The sequence below is a fragment of the Argiope bruennichi genome, chromosome 7, assembly GCF_947563725.1.
Source record: "Argiope bruennichi chromosome 7, qqArgBrue1.1, whole genome shotgun sequence".
In the NCBI taxonomy this organism is placed as follows: Eukaryota; Metazoa; Arthropoda; class Arachnida; order Araneae; family Araneidae; genus Argiope; species Argiope bruennichi.
The window spans coordinates 122392898-122411208 of record NC_079157.1 but is presented as its reverse complement, the minus strand read 5'-3'; the positions used below and the strand labels follow the sequence as shown (position 1 = coordinate 122411208).

Sequence of the window (18311 nt, the reverse complement as noted above, 5' to 3'; positions counted from 1 at the left end):
ACACATTTTCAATGGAAATATTTTGAAAACAAATGCAATGGAAAGATTTTCCTAAAAAATTTTGAAAACAAATGCAATGGAAAGATTTTCCTAAAAAATTTTGAAACCTGCTGTAATTCTATTTACTTTCTTCTAATAAATATTTATAATATTGCATTATTTTAAATTTTACAGCATTTAATGGGCGTTGAGTGTTGCTTTATATACAATTTTTCCTTATTTAATTTCTAAGATAAAACAATATGTTTATAAACTATCAACATATTATTGATAAAAATACCTTACATATAGTATATTTAATATGAAATAAAAGATCATTTCAATCCAGATGAAATTTCTCCCAATGCATTAAAGACTTTACTATATAGGATTCCTGGACGTAAAATCAGTCTTATCTCAATGAACTCATGTATATTTTGCAGTTGCTCCAACTTGGAAATTGATATTGATTTGATTGAATACTAATTTTATGCTTTAGTTCGTGACATTGTGAAGCCATTAAAAAATAAATGTATTTAACAATGTTACAGTTCATATTACCAAAACCTTACATCATAAATTTAACAGTATAAAAAATAATAAGTTTTATCAAGTCAAAATTATGAAATTTTTTCCAAAATTATATCATTGATAAATTCCATATAATTTACTTTTTATTGAATGTTAAGATTTTGAATTATGTATTTATTATACATTTGGATCATCATCATGCTTAATTTTTGTAGGTCCTCCAAAACTGGATACTAGTTTTGCAATGAGAGACTTGACTGTTCCGGCTGGCGAGCCATTCACCATTAGAGTGCCATATATTGGTAGCCCACCACCTACTGCTTTATGGACTGTGGTAAGCATTAAAACATTAAAGTGTTTAGCTTTTTATGGAATATATTTATATTACTATTTATATTGTGTATAACGTAAGCTTACTTAACTGTCGCAAAATACAAAAGAAGCAGACTGAAATATTGCTAAGTAATTTCAAATGGATTTTATATAGATATTGAAAAAATATATAAAAATTTAAACATTTATTACTTAAAACTTGGGCTGCAATCAAAGCCTTCTAAAGTACCTCGGCTGAGTAAAGGGCCTATGCATCTTTATTTAACTGAGTTTTACAAATACTATAAAGTTACATTTATGGATAAGAAGTGATAACTCTAAATTTTTAGTATGAAATAAGTAAACAATTTCCGTCAACAGTAAACAAATGATAACAGTAGAAATAAATTTGAAGAAATTTGAGTCGCTATAATCTTTGGATTATAGAAAATGCTTTCGCAAAAATTTCTTCGAAAAAATGCTTATAAATAAATTTTGTTTCTAAAAAATGGATTAAATGTTTTTGATCAGTAAATTGTATTAAGACAATATAAATATTGTATTACTTATTATATGTACGTGTTATTATCATACCAACTAATTAAGCATCAGCAAGTATCTTTGAGCTTACTCTTATATTTTGTCAACGTAAACTGAAGCTTATATAGCTTAATAGATGTATATAATTCCTTTTGTACGCTTTCAATTTATATGTTTTACAGTATATTAATTATAATTGTACTACTTATTGTGATACTTATTACTTATTATGTACGTGTTATTATCGTTATTATCATACCATCTAATTATTCATCAGCAAGTATATTTGAGCTTACTCTTATATTTTGTCACCGTAAACTGAAGCTTATATAACTTAATAGATGTATATTATTCCTTTTGTTCGCTTTTAATTTATATGTTTTTACAGATAAGCTATCATATAATATGATTTTTTATCATATTCTAAAATTGAAAAAAATTATCATTTTGACAGTAATTACAAAATTATTATACATAATTTTTTGACAGAAATAGCTTTTTGCATGTATAAGAAAGTAACTAAATATAAATATAATTGTTAATAAGCGAAGAAATCGCAAAATAATCATTTATTGCACAATGAGATATTATTATATTGATATTTCAGAACCAAAATGAAATAAAACCGGATGATCGGGTAACTAATGAAGTGAGTGAAGACTTCGTAGTATTGATAAATAAGAAGAGCAAGAGAGAGGACTCAGGACGCTATACTCTGAAGCTGACGAATTCGCAGGGTACAGATTCCGCATCTTGTAGGGTTAACGTTGTTGGTGAGTAATTGTTTCTTTAATTCATAGACATATTAAAATTCTTAGAACTGTTATTTCTTTGATAAATCAAAGAATTTGAGTGAAATTTATTTTAAATTAAAGACAATAAATGAATTAAAGACATTAAATATAAATAATTATATGTATTGATTATTATTCACGTATTAAGGAGTATACAGAATCTCCAATCTAATTGTGATCCAGAAGCTGATTTCTAAACCAATCAGCCGCGGGGGCCTGGTGGTAAGGTCTCGGCTCGGAACCGAAGGGTTTCAGGTTCGTGACCCGATTCCACCGAAGAACCGTCGTGTAAGGGGGTCTGTTGCACGTTAAATCCGTCATGACCAAACGTCTGACCACGGTTCAAAATGACGAGGTCCGTCCCAAAATAGCCCTAGTGTTGCTTCAAACGGGACGTTAATATAATTAAACCAAACCAAACCAAACTAAACCAATTAGGATAGTCCTAATTGGGAAAATACTCTTGATTGGTCAAATAATGAAACATGGATGAAAGAAATGTATTATTAGTAACAATATCATCGGAAAGAATTTTCTTTTTTTACAGCAAATATACTTTCTTTTTTTATATATATATGTTTGCTCCTCACTATAACATCTCCATTCATAAATTCCTACGCAAAAAAAAAAGAAAGAAAATATTATGATGTACCACCTATTGTACCATATATTATTAGAAGTACCACCTTTTAAAGTTCGCATCATAACTTTAGAATCATTCTGAACTATCTTGCTGAAAATTACTCTCCCTGCTTTTTGAATTAATTGCTTTAAAACCAAATTTTAATAAGAATGGTCATTTTATTTTATAGCATAAAATTCCTGAATAATTATTTAATTATTTTTTGTAGACGAAATAAAACTTATGAATTTGAATTAAAAATTTAAATTTGTCTCTATTACAGATAAACCAGGGCCACCTCAGGGACCATTAGAAATAAGTGATATTACTCCAGAAAATTGTTCCTTGTCCTGGAAACCACCTGTGGATGATGGTGGAAGCCCTATCACAAACTACGTTGTTGAGAAACTGGATCCATCTTTGAATGTGAGTTCTTTTAAATGGAATGTATACTTTTTTCGTTGATTTATGTGTTAATATGTAAATGATATTTACTTTTATTTTTATTGTAATATGTTATTCAAAAATTTTGTAATGTAAATTTATATTTTGATAAAATTAATAAACTTCTTTAGGGTCTAAGAAGAATATTACAATATATTTTTTAAGGCTTTCAGCTGAATTAAAATTATAGCGATTCCAGTATTTTGTAACTTTATTACATTCCTATAAAAATGTATACAAGGTGAAACTAGCCATGAAAGACTTGATGGTTTAAAACCGTTATACACCTCTTAACGATTAACATTTCGCTAAATTTCCCCCTCTATGTAACTCAGTCAGAACTGGAGGATTTCAAGTTCGTGCCCCGATTGTACCGAAGAAATGTCGTGTAAACGGGACTAGTGCTCGTTAAATGCGTCAGGACCAAACGTCCTCCCACCTGTGTGGTGTGAAAGTTTGATGAGGGGATTCCAACTCAGATTTTGTCCTCGTCATCTGACCGCAGTTCAAAATTACGAGGTTAAATAGGAAATAGTCTTAGTGCTTCTTTAAACTTTAAAATAGCCTTAAAATAGCTTCTTTAAAATAGCCTAAGGGCTTCTTTAAAACGGGACGTTAATATAATTAAAATAAACAAAACTCCATGCAACTCACCATTGGATTTTCGCCTTTTTCGAACGGTTAGTGCTCACTTGGAGCTACAAAGGGGAACGGAGTGGTGAAATTCGGGAAGGATTGAATATTCAATTGACCACTCCAAGTCACTTCATTTGTGTTTGGTTTCCATTCATGTTTGGCACTGGCATCTATTAGCGATAGATATTGCATGATATCTCTACGGTTTTTCTTGGTATACTGAAGGATGGACAATATTCTGAGGATATCGGAATAATGTTGTTGAACATTTTGAGATCGCAGGAAGGCTCTAACACACCACTGGCCACAAGCTTGTGTAACTTCAATTGCTAATAGCCTGTCAATGAAACCTAATTACAATTATGGAATAGTAACATTTTGCCTTTTGCTGTTTCTTTTCCCTCTATCATCTAAAATAAATATCACCAAATACCTACAAAATTAAGAAACCTAATTACCTTATGATACTGGTTCCAATATTAGTAAACAGTATTCATTTTTTTTTTTTTTTGACAAAAAGCTCTAAATGCGCTCATTCTTTTCTTGCAGGCATGGATAAAAGTCAGCAGTTACGTTCGCGGATGTCACTACGATGTCATTGGCTTAGAACCAAACAAGAAGTACAGCTTCAGAGTATCTGCTGAGAATCAATATGGCGTTGGGCCACCGCTGACATCGGAGAAACCCATCATAGCCAAGTTTCCCTTCGGTAAGTTCAAGCTCATTTAACTGTATTTGCTTTAGTAAATTGCATTTCAAAATATTTATTTTCTTTATTTTGATAAGAATTATTATTTTGTATATTTATCCTAAAAATATCATCGATACAACAGCAAAACCATCGATACAACTTTTATATCCAGTATATAAAATTTATTCAATAATAGCCATAAAACAACTGTAACAAATTAGATGATTTCGTAAATTGCTTTCTTGTTAAATATATAATTGTTTATAAATAATACAAGCATTAATGCTTCCAATTAAGTACAGTGGTTGTTAATTAAACTGATGCTAACTTAAATAAATTTCACTCTTCGTTGGATGTGTGAATAGGGATATGAAATAATACAAATTTGAAGAAATTTTTATATAAAGCAGATTAAAAGAGCCTGGATTTTTCTTTATATATATCTCATATTTCTAAAATTCTATTAATTGTTGTTGAATATTTCCTTTAATTTCCAGACGTGCCCAGTCCTCCAGGTACTCCTCAGATTACCGATTCGGACGAGACGAGCGTCAATCTTATTTGGGAAAGGCCCAAGAGTGATGGTGGTTCCAAGATCCATGGATATCAAGTGGAATTCAGAGATCCCAGAGATGGAAGATGGAGACCGGTGTCTGATCAATTAGTTAAGGACACTACAATGAGAGGTAACGATCTCATTCCTGAAATTTTAGATTCATGGTACTTACTGTTGACTTTCCTAAAAAAGTAGCTAATGCTATTTTATTTTTTCTCCCATTAGTGCCTAACTTGATGGAAAATGCAGAGTATGAGTTCCGTGTGAAAGCAAAGAACGCTGCTGGATTCAGCGCACCTAGTAAACCCACAGCATCATTCAAGGTCAAAACGAAATCAAGTAAGACCTGCAATATTTTGTTAAACAGATATTTTTATATTTCAATTTATAATTCCCAAGGAGAATTCTTTCAATTTCTCCTAATTATTGAATACAATAAAATCTCTTTACAGCGAATGCCGTGTGTTTCAAACAGAATCAATTGCTTTGAGTGACTTTTATTTTTGGTTTAGTGGTTAAAATAAGCTCTAATTTATTACTTTGTTGGAGTGAGTTGTATGAATTTTTTAAAGAACGAAATGCTATGACCAAACTTTTTTTTTCTTTGGAGAAAATATACAATGTGTGCTTCTTAGATCTTTTTTTTTTTTTCGCAAGTAATTTTTTTTTCCATTTTTTAAAAAAAATAAAAATATAAATTCGTATTTTTATGTCAGTAGTTGTAGAGAATTGGACAGTAATTCCATGAGTTTTTCCCACTTTCTATTGAATTAATGAATTGATTATTTTGAATATTCGCGTTTTTCTATAGTTAAAAAGTAACAAACTTTCTTGCCTATTTCCCGTTAATTTATTGATATCACCCTTCTGTAAGCTACTCGTTATTCAGAAAAACACTCAAGAGCATTGTTCAGACATTTAAAATCTATGCTTAATGCGGAAATTGCTTCTTAGTTTATTTACTGTGACTGCCCGAATATCCTACTGCTGAAAAGTTCGTTTAGCTCCCCACATTGGAAAACGAATGATTTATTCTAATTTTTCGATGTTATTTTCATGTGCATATATTTTTAGTTCCCTTTTATTTCCTGCCATTTCTCTTAAAATCATCCCCCATATCGATGAGATTTCATTGAAATTGAATGATCAACTTACTCCTGTCTCCCAGTGGGCTACATGTTATTTTAACATTATTTTAGGTTATTTTAACATTATGATTAAACAATCCGTGCGAAACAAGAGCGATCGTTAATAGAAGTAACCACTATATAGATATAGCCATATACGTAAGTTTCATTGTGTTATTAACAATAAATAACTTTCCAAAAAGTATAACAATGAAATCGAATGCATTTATGGCCCATGGCATTTGAATTAGAAAGCTTTTATGTTTCTAAAGACGTAGTTTAAAAACTTGCATACCTGCACAAACTTGTGTTCAATTTTTTAGATTCTACAGTAAGAGTCAGATTTCATTTTGGAGAATAGATTCAGGTTGTGATATATCAAGATTTTCTTGATATCATTTTCACATGGATGATTTTTTTAATTACTAATCTTAGAATCACTGCAATGTGTTTCTGAAAAAAGTGCAAACTGGAAATAAATTGATTTTTCCCTTTCAAGAAATGGATAAAAATTAAGAAAACGTTAATTATTTTATTTTGAATCCTTGAGTAATGTTTTCTCTTTTTCTCTCAGGTGTGCCATCACCTCCTCTAAATGTGAGAGTGAGTAAAGTTGGCAGAAGTTACGTGGATGTCAAGTGGGACAAACCTCGCACGGATGGCGGCAGCAAAATCACAGGTATGATTAGAATAGAATATTATTCCTTTCAAAATGATGGTTCAACATTTTATTACTGTCATAAAGCTTTAAATTGTGCTTTAGTTTGCATATTCCGAAAATATCGTTAGAAACACTCGCTGTAATATTTTTTGTTGCCGTTTGAGTTAGAAATATCAGCACACAAATATAGAGTTCATACCAATTTTCGACATTTAAGATTCCAAGAAGTATTAGTTCAAAGTCTGTTATGCTGTGAAGTTTATCTTTTACAATCTTGTTTTTGTGGTTTAAAGGCTTTCCACAATGAAAATTACAGCAATAAATCAGCACAACACCTATTTCAATTACATAAATTTTTCGAATAGAAGAAAAAAAAATCTGAACTTAAAAAATCTGAATTGAAAAAAAACTCAAAATAGATGTACAATCGTAGATGTGGAAAAAAAATCCACCATATTTCTATTGATTGCGAGAAAAATCACTTTTTCATTTTCTTATAAAATTTGGAAAAATCGATATCATTTATAAGGTATCATTTATTTAAACGAAATAAAATATCCTGACCTTTTCAATTCCACAAATATTTTAAGTCGTTTTCAGCTATCTTGACATTCAAGGTGATCACTGGTCTTCAAAACAGTTTACTACGAGAAACAAAATTTACAGCGAAATTCAAAACAATTTACAACGAAATAAGATATCCTAATTTTTTATATCAAGAAATATTTTCGGTGATTTTCAATCCTCTTAATATTTAGGATTATAGCTGACTGTCAAAACAATCTGCAATTAATGTCTGAACATTAAAAATCCATTAATTGCTTCAGTACCTTGTTTTCAGTTCACATAGGTAACTTTTTTATTTATTTTTCCGTTCAGGAAAAAGAACAATTTAGTAAATAAATATATGTGTTCAAACAGAAAAAAATTACACAAATTTTTTCACTTAGTCTAAGAAAAAAATCTTAAAAATATAGAATTTATTATTATGCCGCCAATTGAACGCCAATTATGTTGTGCTTAACCTATACCAAAAGCAAAAGAAAGATAATTTTGAATATAAATATAAACTTTTCTTTTTTCAACTTCATCAGGCTACATCATTGAACGCAGAGAAAAGAACAGCAACGTTTGGATACGAGCAAATGACTACAACACTCCTGATCTCGAATATACTGTCATCAACTTAACGGAGAACCATGAATATGAATTCCGAGTGTTTGCTGTGAATGCAGCTGGTAAAAGTGATCCTAGTAACACAACTATGCCCACCAAAGTCACCGATACTCCAGGTTAGTTTTTATTTGATATTTGTGTTTTATATTTCTCATATATTTTTGCAGATTTTTGTAGTGTAATATTTCCTTCTAATTTCTGGCATTCAAATTATATGAATTTCTTTTCAGATGGATCGCGACCCGAATTCGTTAAACCTTTGTCCAACAAGAGTTGTAACCTCAAGAAACCTGTCACGCTTGAATGTGAAGGTTTTGGCAAACCCTTCCCCACTGCTAGATGGTAAATATTATCAACTTTTCCTCCTTTATGAACAACGAAAATAATTCTGAAGAAGAAATTTTTGTTGGGTTATAATTAATCGTAGTGAATTTATTTGTCTCTTATAGAAAACAAATACGCAAACTACCCGTTTGAAAAATATTATTTAGAAATGATTGCAGCAATTCTCACTAATCATTTGGATCACAGATTTATACAGAAAATTTCGAATTTTAAACTTCATATCGTCATAAATCAAGAACTGAAATTTCTTTTTGCTTTACTACTAGCAATATTTACCATTAATATTATGGTTGAAATAACTTAAACAGAACCCTGTCGAGAATTTTTTTTTCATATTGGGGATGATTAAAATTAAATTATCCATACATATCCATATAAAATAAAATTATTCCATTGTAGAAAATATGAATGCTAAATATCGGCTGTCAATATTTTAAAACAAAAGAAATGTTTGATGCAGAAAGAAAAAAAAAATTTTACTTAAAGCTTATTATTTTTTTTTTTTTTTACCTCAGAATTCTTTCATTTTTTTAGAACTTTCCCTCGATTTTATACACATTATTAGTATTAATTATAATTCTTTACTTCATGTAGTTCATAAACATTATACATCAGATTATCATAAATTTGTTATTCAGTGATGACTGAACTGTATAGTTACTTTTGACTTTTGATTGTTCACAAATTATGCGTTTCTCAAAACATCTTTGCACCATTTTTTTCTTTCTTTCTGAAATGGAAACAGACTTGGATCTGTAATGATTAATTTTTCTCCACCATTATCGGAATAAAGATTATTTAATTCTAAATACTCGATATATATTTTATTGATACGTGAGGCATGATAATGGTTTTAAATTATATAAATGGGCTACAAAAAAAAAAACAATGTGGCCTTGATTTGAATATAAAATTGCAAAGATTAATTGAAAAAAATTAATTAGTTTAAAGTAAGATTTTGGAGTTGTGACTATAAAGAATAGTTGTCGTATTTTTATCACATTTAATATTAAAATCAGTAGATATATATTCAAAAGTCTGTTTCAATACCATACTTTAAGTTGCAAACGTTGGAGATTTATTTGGATTGGAAATTTAATAGTGGTAAAAATTACATCTGATTACACACGCGTATTAACTTGCAATACGCGTGCTATCCATCAATTCAGTCATTAGTGTAATTATTTCAGATATCAAGCATTTATGCAACAACTGGATGAAAACAGTATAAGAGGCCAATTGTTTTCATTTTGGAATTTTTATTTCCTTCAGTCATCGAAAAATGTGTGATTTTTTACATTATTTTATTCTTTTGATTAAAATTTATTACATTCTTTTGATAAATACTTTCTTTTCGACAAATTAAAATAAATTTATTTATTTGCAGGTTTAAGAATGGTCGAGAAATCCATCCAGCTGGTCGCATCACTCAGAAGGATATGGAGACCGGTGTGTTCAAACTGGTCTTCTCAGAAGTGTGGGACACTGATGAAGGAGAATACACTGTCGAGCTCAGCAACAGCGTTGGAGCTGTGAAATGTTCAGCACGTCTTAACATTGCATGTAAGTATCTTAAAATCTTTGCATAATTTTTTTTAAAAATTTCGAATAAGGTTACTTAACATTATTGAGTCTTTTCTAGCCATGTGGGAGATCTAGACGTCTATGGCAAGCAGCTGGCTCACCGGAGATACTTATTAAATTTTAATTCATTTAAATCATTAGATATAACTTCATTTTTATGATTCCTTCAAATGTTTCAGATATTTAAAAAAATGTATTATTTAATTGCTTCATGTTAATTTGTCTTTTAATTATTTTAATTTCTTTCAGTGCATCATTTGCTACGTACCAAAAATTATTGAATAAATTTTTTTTGTATATAAATTATCTTTTGTGACAAAAACGATATTTTCAAACGATGGAGAGTTTCTTCAAACTTCAGCATGCAAAATATTAAAGATAAATAAAACTGATTGCACCAAACATATCACCAGATTACAAAATGTAATTTTTCTCATTTCAGCTGCACCCAAAATCGAACGTTGTCCTAACGAAGTAACTTTCCCTGAACACGACAACGGAAAAATCAAGATCTTTTATTCTGGTACTGGACCATTCGATGTCCAACTCTACAAGGATGGTCTGGAGGTGAAAGAAGACAAACATCTCAAGTTCACTGTCTTTGATGACTACGTTATCATATACTTAAGAGAAGCTCTGAAAACTGATGAAGGCAAATACAAGATCATTGTAAAGAACGACAGCGGCCAGGCTGATGCCACATTCGCCTTGAAAGTCACAGGTAAGAAAAAAGTATATAAATCAATTGTGTGTTTGTTAGAATAAGATTCTCATAATGTTGAAAATTACTCTGAAATGAAATCGAAGATAAGATAATTTTAAATAATAACACAAAATAAGAAACAAGATCGGACAGAATTAATGTAAAGCCTGGTAATAAGTTAATTTATGAGGCCTTGAAATAAAATTCTTGCATCAAAATAATAATTTATTGCATTTCAAAATTTTATTTAAAAAATTGCAAACATTGGTGTTTCAAGGAGTACATGAAAATGGTAAATAAATTATTTTTAATAGATACATTTATTCATAAAAATAAATTACTAGAATGTGTACTTTTCTTTCATTTTCGTTCATGTTTTATAACAAATTCGTTGATATTATCATCATTACGATTCCATTACTAAAGCGATGTATTACACACTCCTTATGTTAATTAAGAAAATATACTTATCTTTCAAAATTTTAAACCTTTATCAATATTTGATTCTCCATTTTCACTCTAAAGATACTAACGAAAGTTTTTTAATATCTAGGACTTCCTGGACCACCACAAGGACCTCTCGAAGTCTCAGACATCACACAGAACACAGCTACCATCGCTTGGAGACCGCCTCTATATGACGGTGGCAGCAAAATCACCAACTACGTTGTTGAACGCAAAGAGACCAGTCATAGTCAATGGATAGTGGCTTCCAGTTACTGCAGAGTGAGTACCTTTCGTCCAAATTGCAACATATTATCTAAACATAGCATGAAATCATTCAGAAATGCGTATGAACTATAAATATGATGCTTAAAACTGAACCATTCCTATTTAGAGGATTAAAAAAAAAATGCCCATAAAAACGTTAAATCTGGGTGGCATGTATTTCAAAGCTTGAAAGAGGCCGGCCTGGTGGCTAGGTGTTAGCTTCAAAACTCGATTCTACCGAAACGAGTAACGAGTGTAAACGAGTTTGGTACACGTTAACTTCGTCAAGGCCAAATGGCCTTCCGCTGATGGGGTAGTTTAGAAAGGGAAATGGTAGTTTCGAAAGGGGAATGCCAATTCAGGTCTCATCCTCGTTATCTAACCGCTGTTCAAGAGTTTGAGATTCCTCCCAAAATAACCCTTGTGTTGCTTTATAAAATGGGACGTTAATGTAATTAAATTAAACTCCAGAATTTCATAGAAAAAAAATTAAAAAGTAAATCAATGATAAAAAGAATGAAGTATAAAAAAAGATTAATTGATAGTTCTTAGATTAAAATAATTAAAACATCATTGTAAAGAATTCACTCACTACCAGCGTACAGAAGATACTTATATTTGTTAAATATACCCAAATGTTTATTCAATAAATTTAAATAAAGTGAAAAAATATCATCAAATATCATTTAAAGCAGATACATTTTTTCCGTGTTTTCTCAACTCTGAAATGCATATAACCGATATTTAGCATTGTTATGGCAATTGATTTTGAAAACCATCGTAATTGCATACACTTTGATAATACGAATGAATTAATACTATATATTAACTAAATAGGTTTTAAATTAATAGTAAAAAGTTTCTTTAAACACTGCGATGTAGGTAATCTGTTCTGTGAGATTTGAAGCATGAAATGTTTCAAATGTATGGATGAATTTTGTTACATTGCCAGGTGTACACATTGCTAGGCATATTATTGTCTTCTTTCATAGCAATATTAGTAGTAATTGACGAAACTTCGGAAAACAATCAAAATTAAAAGTATTCTGAAAGTATATTAAAATGTTAAAACTGGATAATTATCCATTAATAGTGTATGAAGAAGTGCAAATAATTTTAAGATTTACGTTAGATATGTAGCTTTCTTTAAAAAGTGCGAAACATTCGTATTTATTTAATTAGGCAATTAAAATTTCATTTTTTAAAATTAATTCTTCTTAAAAAATAACAAATTTTTAGAAACAGTTCACACTGTGGTGATATTGAACTAATGAGTCTGTATGAATGCATCAATCGAGCAAAGGATGTTAATTTCATATTACTTACATAGGTTTATCAGTTTTACTAGTAAAAATTAATTTTTGTTAAGAATATTGTCTCTGATATTTCTATCTTCAATTAAGGCATCTAATTATGTTTAAATTTAGATTTGCAAATTAGATAGGAATTTTCAGTTCATCTTTATATGGTGGAAAATAGCTTTATAAGAGTTAAAGAATCAAAAATGATTCTTATTAAGTCATATTAATCTTTGCTACCATCATCCAGTTATTTCAATATTTACACCATCTGTTCATATCTAACTTATTTTTCACAGGAATTGGTGTTCACTGTCCAAGGATTGACCGAGGGAGGAGAGTATTTGTTCCGTGTCATGGCTGTCAATGAAAATGGACAGAGCCAACCTCTAGAAGGCACCAATCCTATTATAGCGAAATTGCCATATGGTAAATGAATAATTTCTTCTTGCAATTGAATAATTATTGAATTATACTTATTTCTTATGCACAATTATCGAGTTAACTAATTGTTCCATAACTGATGACGGACCTGCCCTTTTATGAGATTATTGCAATTTAATAATAGGTATTTTAAGTAATAATATTACTATTATTGTCTAAAAACAAACGTATAAGCTGGTCTGGTGCATCTTAAATCCGGCGGGACCAAACGTCCTCCCCTGGTATGGTGCGGAAGTTTGGAGAGGGATTGTCAGCTGATGTGTCGTCGTAGTTATCTGACAGCGGTCCAAACTTACTAGGTCCTTTCCAAAATAGTCCTGATGTTTCTTTAAAACGAGACGTTAATATAATTGAACTGAAGCTAAGTTGATTTGGAGTTTCTTTGTATGATTACAATGAGCTGTAACATTATATCCTATTTTTCGTCACAAGGGACACAATGAAATTATAATAATCATGCTTTGAAAAAGACATTTAAGTAGTATTATTGATGGGTTTATGCAAGCATGACTGTTAGATCATGATGGTAGATTGATTATTTTATCTAGTAGTTAAAATAATAATAATATATTGCTGAATAACTTTAAAATATTCTGTCTTTTAACTAGACAAACCAAGTGCACCTGGTGTCCCTGTTGTGACCGAAGTAGGAGGCGACTTTGTCAATCTGTCTTGGGAGAAACCAGAGAGTGACGGTGGCAGCAGAATCCAAGGATACTGGGTCGAGAAGCGAGAAGTCGGAACTCTGGCATGGCAGAGAGTGGGACCAAACTTGTCCATCACGACCCAAGTGAATATCTCTAACCTGATTGAGGACAGGCAATACGAATTCAGAGTGTTTGCAGTCAACGAAGCAGGCATGAGTCCGCCTTCGAGTAATTCCACTTCAGTCAAAATTAAAGATCCTAATGGTAAGTAGCATCCAAATTCTGAGTCGTTAATTAATCATTGTCTCAAAAAATACGCTGTGCTTTGTTTCTCTCTATATGAATATCATTATCAAAAATTATCTGCAATTAGAATTCATTCTCCCGCTTTAAATTTCTTTCTACTACTACTGAAATCACGTTCTTTTGATTTTAATTCTTGAAATTTTGTTCTCTCTGGTTTTCATGAATTAAGTTCCAAGATAATTTATGAACGTCTTTGTGAATCGTTATTTCTTTTACAAATTATTTGGATGATGATTTCACAACTTCTAAACATCTATTTATGATGATTTCACTGAAAATTAAATTTACAATTATTACAGAATCATTTCATTCAAATGAAAATAAACTAAAGTCTAGCATTGGTTTCCTGCATCTGGCGATGCATGACTTTGCTATCCATTTGGATATTTCATTTTCATTTTTTTATGCTTATTTCCTACCATTATCAATCTACAAATCGTTATGCTTTATCATTTACATTTTAAGAATATTTACATTATCAGTTTAATTTAATATTTAAATCACATCTTCCAATTCATTAAATAAAATAATTAATATATGCCTCAGAACCATTTAAAGCCTAATGAATGAAAATGTCTGCATAGTAGTTGAGATATTCTAGTTGTATTGAGTAAATGAACTTGTATACATACGTATGTTTAAGCATTAGAGATTCTTATAATCTGCAAATAATTGTTGCTTAGAAATTTTTCAATATTTAAGAGTTGCGCTTTGTTGTCCTTACAGCTCCAGTACCACCAGAATTTGTCATACCTCTTCGAAATGTTATGGCGGTTGAAAACAAGAGCGCTCAATTCACATGCAAAGTTACTGGAAATCCAAAACCAACGATTACATGGTAAGACATATTTTTTTAATTATTCTAATACAGCTTTTAACTATTCTAATTTTATTTTGTTAGTTATTTTTTAATAATAAAAGAGTCATTATTATTATTATTATTATTCAATTCTTCCAAATTCCCGATCAGTTATTCCATTATTATTAATTTATGGTTAGAAAAGTTCATTACATAAAAGGAATATACTACTAATCTTCATTCACAGGTTAATAGCACTGCATATGTATTTTTTAAATAAAAAAATACAACAAAAATACAAATAATAATATTTTTTAAATAAAAAAAATACAATCTGTCTTTCTTTGAAAGCATATTTGAATTTTTAATTAATTTTTAAATTTGATTAAAATTTATGAGATATTGAATTCTTGTCTAAGGCAGGTCTGTTAAAAAGGATAATAGAAAAGTACTAAGTCACAATTTCAAATGTATAGTATTCGATAAAAAAGATAAACTTCAAATGACAAATTTTCAAAAGGTAAAAGTTTGTCAATTGCTATAATCTATAAAAGAAATGCATCGAATATTTGTTTTCATCTAGGTACAAGGGCACTCGAGAGTTGATGGATGGTGGCAAGTACACAATGCTGAAGGATGGAGATACTTACTCGCTGGTCGTGAGCGAGGCATACGGGGAAGATGCCGACGAATACGCTTGCAGAGCTACAAACAAAGGAGGCTCAAGGACATCAAGAGCTGAGCTCCTTATTAAAAGTAAGTAATGTTCCACTGGCAATCAAAAACAGTATTTTAAATTCTCAACTATTGTTTTTTTGAAAATTTACAGGCAGTATAATATTTGTAAAAATCCTATATGACTGTTATATATAGTCTAACTTATTAGGCAAAAAACATTATTGTTTAATAATTACCCGGTAGAATTTTATCTAACATAACAAACATAAAAATCCTATTAAAACCACCAAATGAATAAAACGCTAATTGCTGTTCTAAATTAAACTTCTATGTTTATAATGCTTCATGATGACATTGAAGAGGTTAGGGATGCGTGAGGATAGAATCTGGGACCTTTAGGTTAGCAGTCCAGTAACGATCCGATTATGCCAAAACAGCTGTTCGGGTAGAAGCGCTGTTACTGGCTTATATGCAATTCACCACAGCATGACTAAGTCTGTATAAATTGAAAAATCGGAAATGATTATGTTGAAAATGTATCATAGTTATTATAGGTTAATATTTGAATGATTCTAACCATCATTTATTGATAAAATTCCCTAGAATTCTCTCTATATAAAATAATTCTACAGAATATTTTGCAATCATTTGTTGTGCAGAATATCTATGCAATCATTTTTTTATATCATTGTCTCTAACGAAGTAATATAAAACTTTAAATAAGAAAAATATTATTTGTGTTTGATATTATCTCAGTAGCACAGAAGCTGTAGGTCTTAATATTTAAAAAGTTAGAATTTTTTTTAAATAAAAATGATACAATTGAATTTCTGTATACTGAACATAAGAATTCTGAGGAGAAATTCGGTCGATTAGTGGAAATTTCAATATGCAATTTTTTATTATTTTCCTTCTGAAAATAACTACACATTGTTGATTTTTTAGATTTAAAGAAGATTGAAACAAATTAACTATCGAAGAAATTTTTGCTTGAATTAGGATTTACATAAAGTTCTAATTCAATCAAAATAATTCTAAATGAGAACGATTATAACTTAAATACTAGCTAGAAGTATAACCCTGACCAAGAAGATGGCTCTTAATGGGTTCTACTGTCCGGACATAAACATTAAAATCTTGATAGATCCATAAAACCTTGGGAGGAAAATTCTTATTAGGGGCGAAGTTTAATTTGCCTTCTCCGGTTTTGGCAAAGTAGTGACTGATTAAATTTTATACCATAAAAAATTCGCACATCATAATTTATATTCAGTCTATAAATAATCTTTTAATTCTGCTGTTTTCGACCTTCGTGAATTCTGAAACTCTTCGCGCTTTTGCGCATGCGTCAAGAAATATCTATTTCCGCAAAAAAGAGGTAATAAGAAAATTGAAAGACGATTTTTATACTTAGCAATACAGTGAACTCAGACAACTCAGATTACACTCAGAATTAGGAAACGTAATAATCATTCATATTTCTGCTTATCATCTCTTAGCGAAGCGTATTTAAGCAATGATGTGTTTTCCTGAGTAAAACGCCTAATACCACCACAGTAAATTAGTCTTTATATTTTTGCTTTGTATACAAGATTCTTTTACAAACATTCCCTCTCTCTGAGACAGCATTAACTTCATATTTCACTTAATTATATTTTAATACACCGAAAGAACGACAAAATATTGAAAGCTTATCAAAACAACTTCTTTCTAATAAACTGCGTATATTTCCAGCTGCACCAGTATTGCATGTACCTCCTCGATTCCGCGAACTGGCGTGCTTCGAAAAAGGTGAGAACGTTACTCTGAAGATTCCATTCACTGGCCTGCCCAAGCCCAAAATCAAGTGGTCCAAGGACGGCGACGAGATCGAGACTGGCATGCGTTACGACGTCTCTGTGGGCGAGAGGCACGCTATCCTTACCATCAGAGATGTCCAGAAATGGGATAACGGACCATACAGAATTGTTGCGGAGAATGAGCTCGGAGTGGATTCTGCCATCATCAAAGTACAAATCAATGGTAAGTTTTACGTCATTGTGATGCAATTTTTAACAGCAATAGTTAATACAATAATTGTTTTAGGTTTAGAACGATAAATATATCAGATTACATTTAATGTAATTGAGAATTACTGCGTAAAAAATAAACGTGCAAAATTTTAGCTTAGTAATTTATCGATGATGCTGGTAAAAAAGAAAATTTTGCCATAAGATGATTCGCTTTGAAAATGTAATTAGATATTTTAATTTCAAATTCTCTATTCTATCTTCTTGCTGTTAAGAATAAACAAGTGCAAAATTTTGACTTAATAATTTGTCGATGATGCTAGTAAATAAGTAAATCTTGATGTAAAATTATTCAAATTGAAAGTAATTAGATTTAATTTCTATTTAAATTCTCTATTTGATATTCTTGCTGTTTCTAACGAACGCTGCTAAAAATGATTCTAATTAATCTTTTAACCTGGTGTTATTCAAAACCGTATAATGATACAGCTAATAAAGTTTGAATAGAAATTACACCCCTTTGTACTAAACTAAATAAACTTGGAATGTTTCATTTTAGAGATACATAAAAAATTATGTTTAAAGATACATTAAGTGAAATAAACGTAAAAATGAGATATGATGACAAGCATGATTTTGTATGCATACTGTTTGATTTTCCGATTAGATATTTACCAGATATTAGCAAAAACACATAAAAACTGTGATTATTTTCAAA

General features: G+C 30.2%; 1 protein-coding gene across 2 annotated transcripts in view; it reads left to right on the top strand.

Moving 5' to 3' along the window:
- The window catches only part of LOC129974839 (twitchin-like), a 243952-nt gene that overhangs the window by 192298 nt on the left and 33343 nt on the right, over positions 1-18311 (top strand). For both annotated transcript variants that reach the window (XM_056087604.1, XM_056087605.1), the window contains 17 exons: positions 726-844; positions 1970-2135; positions 3062-3204; positions 4408-4567; positions 5047-5235; positions 5331-5444; positions 6807-6911; positions 7988-8185; positions 8300-8411; positions 9802-9977; positions 10441-10719; positions 11255-11427; positions 13010-13139; positions 13763-14065; positions 14834-14945; positions 15490-15662; positions 17319-17606. In XM_056087604.1, the coding sequence (XP_055943579.1) occupies positions 726-844; positions 1970-2135; positions 3062-3204; positions 4408-4567; positions 5047-5235; positions 5331-5444; positions 6807-6911; positions 7988-8185; positions 8300-8411; positions 9802-9977; positions 10441-10719; positions 11255-11427; positions 13010-13139; positions 13763-14065; positions 14834-14945; positions 15490-15662; positions 17319-17606 (2940 nt within the window). The remainder of the gene's footprint in view (positions 1-725; positions 845-1969; positions 2136-3061; positions 3205-4407; positions 4568-5046; positions 5236-5330; positions 5445-6806; positions 6912-7987; positions 8186-8299; positions 8412-9801; positions 9978-10440; positions 10720-11254; positions 11428-13009; positions 13140-13762; positions 14066-14833; positions 14946-15489; positions 15663-17318; positions 17607-18311) is intronic.